The 9578-nt window shown below is 47.5% G+C and overlaps 1 protein-coding gene across 1 annotated transcript in view; it reads left to right on the top strand.

Moving 5' to 3' along the window:
- The first annotated feature begins 6588 nt into the window (after nt 1-6588).
- LRMDA (leucine rich melanocyte differentiation associated) overlaps nt 6589-9578 on the top strand; it is a 1137335-nt gene continuing 1134345 nt past the window's right edge. Inside the window, exon 1 of the mRNA XM_063709979.1 lies at nt 6589-6911. Within this exon, the coding sequence (XP_063566049.1) occupies nt 6882-6911 (30 nt within the window). The 5' untranslated portion in view covers nt 6589-6881. The remainder of the gene's footprint in view (nt 6912-9578) is intronic.

The following is a 9578-nucleotide window of genomic DNA, read 5'->3' as shown; positions in this document are numbered from 1 at the left end:
ATAAGAAAAAGGCTTTGGAGGGCGAGCAAAGACCTTGGACACTGTGTCTAGGTTAGCACCCCCCATCTCCCATACCCTGTCTCACATTGTCCAATTTTGTCTTCATAGTATGGATGACTGCTATCTGAAATGAGGTATTTTGCCTACTTGAAATTATGTTTCAACTTGTTAGCTGTCTTCTCTCACCATAATGTAAGCCTCAAAGGAGTAAGGACTGTATCTGTCTTGTTACTATTTGTCCTCCCAGTGCTCAACACATAGTAGGTGCTCAATAAATATCTACTAGTGAGTGTATTCTCTTTCTTTTAGTTTTATTTTTATTGATACATAATAGATGTATATATCTTGGGAGTACATATAATACATTTATATAATTTGTAAAGATCAGATCAATGTAATTTTTTTTTTTTTGAGATGGAGTCTTGCTCTGTTGCCTATGCTGGAGTGCAGTGGTGCAACTGCAGCTCACTGCAACCTCCAACTCCTGGGCTCAAGGGATCCTCCTGCCTCAGTCTCTCAAATAGCTGGGATCACGGGTGTGTGCCACCGTGCCCAGCTAATAAAAAATTTTTTTTTTTTTTTGTAGAGATGGGGATCTCACCATCTTGCCCAGGCTTGTCTCAAATTCCTGAGCTCAACTGATCCTCCTACCTCAGCTTCCCAAAGTGCTGTGATTACAGGTGTAAGCCACTGTGCCCAGCCTCAATGTAGTTCAGCTATATATAACTTTAAATATTTGTCTTTTTGCTAGGAACATTCAAATTATTTTCTCCTAGTATTTTGAAATATACAATAGATTTGGGGAGATGTGCATTTTTATCTAAGTATTTTATCTAAGTAAGATGTGCATTTTATCTAAGCTCCTTAGATCAGTTAGTTTGCATTTGAGGAAACTGAGGAACTTAGGAGTGGAAGGATTAATCTATGAGCACCCAGCGAGTTAGCAAAGCTAGCTCCTGAACCCAGCTCTCCTAGGCCAGGGCACTGCCCACCACAAGACTCCAGCAGTATCAACCTTCATCTGGCCCTCAGAATCTGGCACTGGTGGTGCCCGGTGCACTTGACACTTGCTTTGCCCCGGGTTCACAGCTGCAAAGAGAGCCTGGGCTTCTTTCGGAGAAGTGGGAAGAGACTCAGAATTAACACTGGTAAGTCACACCAGAACCCTTATGTGCACATTATTATTATTGCCCCCCCATATATTCTAAAATAATCCCTGTAAATAATTATAAAAATAAATCTCAGTGACAATTTTTTTATTTCCAGGAACACATTTATTCATCATAATCTCTTCAGGGGTAGGACAAATTGGAGCACTGAGTAGTGAATACAATTTGCAAATAGGCAATATAAGTAGAGAGAAAATTAATACGTATTCCTTGATGCTCTAAAAGGAGAGGAAGAACATTAATAGCCATTTCCTTGCAGACATAACTTTCAAAATGTTATTTCTGATCTATCAGCGTGAGGCTCCATATGAGGAAAATGGTTGCAACGTGACAAGAAGTGATTGATGTGAAATGGCATCTTTCAGGTGCTCCTCTCAGCCTCCTTATCCTGTTTTTAGTGGGACATAGGAGGAGTCCTGTTTTCTTTTCTGGCCTGGGGTCACCCGCTTATTTGCTGGGTGACCTTGGGCAAGTCCCTTCTGCCCTTTAAGCCTCAGTTTCCCTCATCAGTAATTGGAGTAGATGATTTCTAAAGCAGTGAGTTTTGGATGATCATAAATCCAAATTATTTTGGGAGTACTTGAGAAAAATACAGATACCAGGGGACCACCTTAATGAACTGACTACCAAGTTCTATGTATTTTAATTGAGGGTGGGAGGAACCCTTCCCCAACTTCCAAGTGGCAGAACCTCTCCAAGTCAAGTTGGGATTCTGGAAAGGTGCTCCCACTGGAAACAGACAGTTGGGTGGGTTGTCTTTCCCTCTTGAAGGTCCAACGTGAGCCCCCCTCCTCCAAGTCAGCGATGACTTGCCTCCCACGCCCAGCCAAGGACTTGGAGTTGCGGCGAGTTCCAGGTAAAATGGGAAATAAGATTTGTTTCTCATTGCTGTTTTCAGGATTTGTTAAAATAGTACTAAGAGATTAGCAGATAGTAGTTTTCATGGTAAATTCTCTATTCTGTGCCAATCTCCTTTTTTGTTTTTAATTATAAAAGTAGTATACGCATGTTACCAAAACCACAGGAGAAATGGAGTGAAAAGCAGAAGCTCCTTTCCCACTCCCACCTTCCTCAAACCCACTCCATTCTCCACAGCCAACTAATGTTTGCATTTTACTTTATTTTTATTTTTCTAGCAAGAGAATCTTACTATGTTGCCCAGGCTGGTCTCAGTGCTAGATTACAGGTATGAGCCACCATGCTCAGTCCTATTGTTTGCATTTTCACAGAGAAATAATGACAAAACCTTTTAAGACCTAAAGAGAAGGAAAACAACCATGTGCGGTGACTCATGCCCATAACCCCAGTACTTTGGGAGGCTGAGGTGGGTAGGTCGCTTGACCCCAGGAATTCAAGACCAGCCTGGCCAACATGACAAAATCCCATCTCTACAAAAAATACAAAAAAATTAGCCAGGCGTGGTGGTGAGTGCCTGTAGTCCCAGCTACTTGGGTGAGGCAGGAGGATCACCTGAGCCCTGGGGTCAAGGCTGTGGTGAGCTATGATTGCGCCACTACCCTCCAGCCTGGGACCCTGTCTCAAAAAAATAAAAATAAAAAAGAGAAGGAAAACTAGAGGCACTGAGAATAATAAATTAACATTTGTGGAATGAACACTCATCCTAGATATTATGATGGTATTTAATATATATTTTTAAAAATTCAGTTTGTTCTGATTGGGAAATACTGGAGGGGCTTTGGAGCACAGATCATCCTCAGTCCCCTCACATATGTGCAAGTACTTTGAAGAGGGCCCTGGAAACCTCTCTTCTTTCCTGCACTTCCTAGACTTTCTCCTTTCGGCTGAAAGGGGGCTGCTTCGGCAACAAAGAGCATTTCATAAGCAGAGCATTTCTTAAGTAGACACCCCGCCTTTTTTTTTTTTTTAAATTGAAATTTGAATGTGGTGAGTCTGAATTAGGGCCCACGGCATGATTAATTACAGCAACCATCTTAACCTGCCCGGGGGCTGGGCCTGAAAGAAATGAGGCCAGGCTGAAGAGAAATACAGCTAAGGATAGTTAGGAATGCTAACAAAACTTGGTTAACTGGCCCTGTTCTTCTCTCAGCTGCTAATGCACAGTTGGAAGATTTAAGGAATCAGTTCCTGTTTCACTGGTTCTGGCCGACCCCAGAATCAACTCCCTTGATTGGAAATAAACAGGATCTTCCTTTTTGTCCCCAGGAATGTGATGGAGGAAGGACTCTAAGGCAAAGGGCCTCTTCTGCCAAAGCAGAATAATAATAACAATGATGACAATAGGAATAAAATATTGCCCTCTTCATCAAGGGCGATAAGAGAATGTCCAGTTGTATGAGTTGAACCTTGTTGCTCTCTATGTGCCCGTCAGAGCTCCAGAATTCACAGGCTCAGGGTGGTCAGCATAGGTTGGATTTGAACTTTCTGTTTTGTGGTCCTCCTGAGTGCACTTGTACAAGCTGGGCTACGTGCTTCAATCTGGGGTTCAGAAAACAGGATCACAATGACAGCACTTCTTGCTGACACAGTGCTGTGAATGTCTGTGCACAAGTCTGAGCGTCTCTCCTGAACAGTATTAGTCATGGATGTCCCTAGTGCCTAGCACAAGGCCAGAAGCTGGGGCACAGCAGCTGTGAAGTAAGATGGGCAGGATAGGAAGCTTGCAGCTCACTTTCAATGAGTCATGGAGTGGGGTGAGAGGACCGTGACTGCATGAGCCCATATTTTACCTCAGTGCTCCTGGGGCTGGGGCAGAAAGAGCTGTGTTCAGGACGAAGCCCCTACAGGACTTGTCTGCTATGTTCACCCTTGTAAACTCTTTGTATTCCAGAGGAATTATTTGTCTAACTCCTAGGTCAGTCTTATCTCAGTGTTTTTTTTGTTTTGTTTTGTTTTTGTTTTTTTTTTTTTTGCTCTCTCCCCTCCCCGAGGGAGGGCTACATTATGGAGGAACTTTACTATTTCTGTTTAATCTTCCTTTTTGTTGGAAACAGTGATGAGGAGGTAGAAGGATGTTCCTCCTCCCGGCTTCCAATCTTCCTTGGTCCAGGGATACAGATTCTTTTTCTTTTCCTTTTACCTTTCTCCCTTCCCCCCTTCCTCCTTCTGTTCCTTCTATTCTCCCCTCCCCTCCTCCTTCTCCTTGTTCTTCTATTCTGAAGACTAACTCCAAAAGCTGAGGAGTAAGGACAGGTGAATCCAGTTTGTTTCTGCTGGTGTCCTCCCCCAACAACATTCAGGAAATTACTTCTGCTATGGTCTGAACGTTTGTGTCCCTCCCAAATTCATATGTTGAAATCATAACCTCCAAGGTCTTAGGTGGAGCCTTGTGGGGGGTGATTAGATCATTGGCGTGGAGCCCTCAGGAATGGGATTAGTGCTGTTACAAATGAGGCCCACAGGAGCTAGCTTGTCCCTCCTACCATCTGAGGACACAGGAAGAAGGCTGTTGTCTTGGGAACCAGAAAATGGGCCCTCACCACACACCAAATCGTGGGTGCCATGATCTTCAGCTTCCCAGCCTCCAGAACTGTGAAAAATAAATTTCTATTGTTTATAAGCACCCAGTTTATGGCATTTTGTTATAGCAGTCCTAGTAGACTAAGACAACTACTTTGCTCAAGAACTTTCAATAGCTCCCTATTGTTATCAGTTTACAGTTCCAACACTAAAGCCCCCCTCCAACAGAGCTATCCTGATCTTAATTTCTGTGATTTCTGCACATGATCCTTCCCCACACCATCAACTGGCCTTCTTGATGTGTTCACCAAGCAGAGACAGCAGTGGGTGGGGAAGCATTTCCAGCTGAAACTAACAGCTTCTGTGAAGCCAATCTGAGGACGGGAGAGCTGGCACAGGTGGCTGAAGAGGTAAGAATTGATGGGATTATAAGAGATCTTCAGGGACATACTAAAGATTCTGGACTGTATTAATTATTAGTTGATTAGAAGCCATTGAAAGATTTTAGGTAGGATCTAATTGGGCTTTTAAAATGGTTGCCCTGGGGCTGTGTGGAGGAGGCAACAGTAGTGAGAGGGTGTGGAAAGGAGGAAAGATGCCTGCCCACTTTGGTGACATTGGTAGTGTCTGCAGAAGAGCCTATGCTCAGATGACCCAGCTGTGTATGGAGGCAGGGGGATGGATGAGATGACCTTCAGTAACCCCCTTCTGGTGGGGGAAGGGAGAGCCGTTCTCCAATCTCATCTTTGAGTCAGCTTGGGCCTGTTTCCACAAGTCCTCTTCCATCTGTCAAAGCCCTTCTAGGAAAGCTGAGCTGAAAGGCAGCTGCGGAGGGCAGAGTGCTGGCTGGGCCCGGGCTCACTTCCTCCTTTTCAGGCAGGAAAAGCTGACAAAAGTGCACAATGGACCAGAGAGGGCGCGTCCAGCAGAGAAGGAGGGAGGAGGCGGGGGAGCTGGTCCTTGGGGCAACAGGCCTGGGAAGGTTCCCTTTGATCCCCTTATCTCTGGAGGGTAAGCTTTCTTTTTTGGCCTGCAGGACCTTTTGTTGCAGCATTTCCTGGAATCCCCCAAAGTAAACACAGTCAAGACTGCATTCTTACTGCTCCACTCTTCTGAGCCTGCTCCTCCCAGCTGAGAGAGGGGCAGGAAGGTCAACCCTCCGAGATCAACACCGCTGACAAGGGCCCACCTAACAATGTGTTAGGACCAGGGCTGTCTGAGAGACGATGCCAGTTAAGGCTGGGCTGGCTCTTAGCTGCAGCAAGAGTGGAAGATGACAACCAGTTGATATCTGGTAGCTCTGTGCATCGTGGACTTGGAGGCAAGAATAGGCAAGGAGAAAATCTGGATCCTTCCAGAGAATTCCAGAGAAAAACAGGCATCGGTTTAGGGAGTTACCTGCCCACTGGGCCTACTTTCATCCAGACAGGAGGCCCATGGCCAGCTCTTCCAGATGGGGATGGGGTGGGTGGGGAACAGCGAATAACCCCACTGATAACTTTAAGCCTCACAAATCTCTTGCCCTCTGAGGAGCAGGAGAAGAAGAGAAGCCTGAAATTTGGGGTCACCAGCCAATTATCCTTCCCCAGGGTTTATTATTGTCAACTCCTAGAGGCCACAGGGAAAGGGTGGGGTGGTCTTCACCAAGCCAGCGTTTTATCTATAGGGAAATTCAACCCCCCCCAATCCCCCTCCCCTCCTACAAATGGAAACTCCGCCGCACCAAGAGTCCTTCAACCTTCTAACTTTCCCTCTCCCCAGCTTTGATGGGGAGGGGCGTTCAGCCAAGAGGCCCCTCCTCGCTGCAGTTGAGGGCCATTATGTAACCCAGTTTGCGAAATGCAGGAAAGGCCCGGCTGGCTACAGCCCGGCTAACGGCTCAGAAAGGGCGCCCCTGATAGGAATCCCCCCACCTCAGGCCTGGCCCAGACAAACGCGATAAAGTTGTGGGCATGGAGTTTTGGGCATTGGGACAACCGGGGGAGGGAGGGGCGCGGGGAGTCGGGGTCAGGCCGCCGTCGGGGCGCCGGGCGCTGCGGGCCACCTGTTGCAGCGGGCGGCCAGGGCTCACCTGCGCGGAGTCTGGGCCGAGGGGCGGCGGCGGCGAGCGGCGGAGCTGAGGTCCCCGCGGCTAGCCCGCGCCTCCGGCTTCCGCCGGGTCAGCTGACTGCCCAGTGCGGAACTGTGCGCCCGCCGCGCTCCCCTGCCGCGCTCCCCGCTGCCGCCGCCGCGCCCCCGCGCTCCGTCCCGCGCGCCCGCAGCGTCCTGGCCGCCATGGCCGGGCTCGTGGTGCGTGGAACTCAAGTAAGTCCCGGCCAGCCCCGCCTCCGCCCGGGGCGCAGTCCGCGTGGGGAGGGACGGCGGGGCACAGAGGCTCCCCAGGGCCTAGACACCCCTGTCCCCGCCTCAGGGGGCTGCGTCTGCAGGGGGTGAGCTTCAGGTGCTCAGACTCGCCCTAGTGGGGCGAGGACAGACCCCGTTTCGGGCCTGGCACACCCCCTGGATGTGCGGGAAGAACACCCGCAAGGTCTCCCGTTCTCCCCACTTCCCTCTGCCCTTAGCGCCTCACTGAGCAGGCCCAGCGGACACAGTGCTGACGGCCCCCGCTACTTTTGGGGGCCCACAGAAAATGTTCCAATTTCATAATCTGAATTTTAAAAACTTTTGGTCAAAGAATCCATTTTGATAAATCACATTGATATAGTCATCTTTATACCAATGCAGTTGTAATATATAAATTTACTTATTTGTAAATGGAGGAAGGGGTTTATGAAGGTAAAAGTGTCTAGGGTACCCAAAGTCCCAGCACATCCCTGGAGATGAAGGTGCTGGTGGGCCCTGCGCTGAATTGGCTACGCCATAGCCAAAGGCTGATGGAAGACCACCGACCTCCAGTTCTCTTTCCACACTCGATTTCTTGAACAGGAGTCTGTGATGAATGGCAACACGCCAGTTTCAATCCTGGGTGCCAGACACCCAGTCTCACATGCTTTGAGCTCTGTAGTGAAGCCTCAGGTGTTCATTGCTGGAGGGATGAACCCAGCCACGCTGGGACCAGGTGTCTTTCTTACCTGCTGGAAAAGCCAGTTCTCTGTCTTTAACCTCTTCTCTGCTCTGATGAAGCCAGAGCCCTCTTACTTCCCACCTTTCCCTGCACACACTGGAGAAATAGTTCTGAGTTTTTGAAGCTCCCCTCTTGGATTGCCTAAGGCAGGTAGTGTCAGGCACAATTGGATTTTGAGATTACTTTGGGCTGAAAGGAATGATTCCTCCTTAGAGGAGATTCTAGGGGTTTTTACAGCTCCAGCAGATGCGGTGAGGGCCAACTGTGCTGCCCATTAAACTAGCCGCTGTCTGTTTTGTTTTTTTCCAGAGTCCTGTCATTTCATCAGGTACACGTTTATTGAGTGCCTACTGTATGCCAGGCACCATGCCAGGTGTTGTTGGAAATTAGCCTTTCCTTTGTCTCTGTGCACCCCCCATTTAACAGTTTTGTTGCTCAGGAATGCTGGCTCTGTCCCTTGACCCACGGCCTGGGAGGAGAGAGCTGGAGAAAGACCAGAGTTCAGAAGTGAGCTAACAGCCTGCGGAGAGGCTAAAAATGACGGGTCTTGTTCAGCCATCGGGGAAAGGGGCTTTTTTTTCTGGGAATTAATTTACTGCCTGGAGGGCGGGGCTGGACAAGAGGGTCTTTTCCTTCTCTTGGAGTATCTACCTAAGAAGGAGGGTTCCCTGCCCCCCAGACCCTAGGTCTCTGCGTTTTCAGATCTGGTATTCTCCCGGTGTACCTTGCTACAAGTTAATGGGGCTGAGCACTTTCCTGTGCTTCCTTTCCCTTTGCTCTTCCTCCGTTTCCTAGATTCGATTTTTCCTGTAGCCCCTGTTCTCAGCCTACTCCAAACAGCCCAAGGGCATTCATGGAAGTGTGGGTGAGGCATTTTAGGCCCTTGGGGACTGTTTTATTAGACCGAGTTGCCTGGGGAGGAGCTAAGAAGGTAGGTTGGGAAAATGCCCCTGGAGTCTTAGTGCCCCGTTTCCTAAACTGCCCAGGTTAGTGGATTTGAGTGTCTGGCCCCGAGGTGGTTTTTTTTTTTCTTTTTCTTTTTTTTTTTTTTTTTACATTCTGCTCCCAGTGATTTCTAATGGCAGCCGCTTTAAGAGGTAGCACCTTGAATGTGGGTAGCATGGAACAGTACTTGTCAGACTTTAGTAGATCCTTCTTAAAGGGAGGAAAATAAAACCCGCAAAACTTCCCATGAGCCCATAGTGTGAATATAGTTTTTATTACAATGTTACTCAAATATAAAAACATGAAGCCAGATACAACTTTCCCATATCCAGAGACCTATAAATCCCAAATAAAGGGATGGTTTAAGTGCAAAGAAAAAAAAAACCCTATGCAATTAAACAATTTAATGAGATCAATGCTGCGTGGCTTGAAGTTAGGTCACTGCTTTTAATGCCACTGTGGGTTGACTGCTGTGGAGCTGGTTTTTAGGAGCTCCACAGGCCTATGATGCCACATGCCTGGGGATGTTGCAGTCTTCCTATTGCTTTTCTCTGCAAAAGCCTTTTCATTTGCCATGTGTCTGACTTCATTTGGCTTCTCTTGGCTTGAATGCATCATTTATGTTCAGCATTAAGTCATTTCTCTTTCCTCTAGCTTATGACAACGTAATACGATCGTAGACACAAATACAAACTTGGAATTTGGGCACTGAAATCTTGCGCCCAAGAGATATTGGAATAATGAATCCCTTCTGTAGGGAGAGTGGTCTGATTCAACAGCTGTTTAACAGAGTGGCCACTGGGTGCCAAGGACAGTGTTGTGCACTTTTAATATGTTAGCTCATCGCATTCCTGTAAGTACAATAGGGACGATAATATGCATGGGGCTGTTTCATGAGGATTGAATAGATAACAAGCACATGATAGGCATTTAATAAATGTTGGTTTTTACATTATTCTTAA

The sequence above is a fragment of the Gorilla gorilla genome, chromosome 8 (genome assembly GCF_029281585.2).
Source record: "Gorilla gorilla gorilla isolate KB3781 chromosome 8, NHGRI_mGorGor1-v2.1_pri, whole genome shotgun sequence".
Lineage (NCBI taxonomy): Eukaryota > Metazoa > Chordata > Mammalia > Primates > Hominidae > Gorilla > Gorilla gorilla.
Note: the sequence above shows the minus strand (reverse complement) of the source record. Positions and strands in the feature narration are given on the sequence as shown.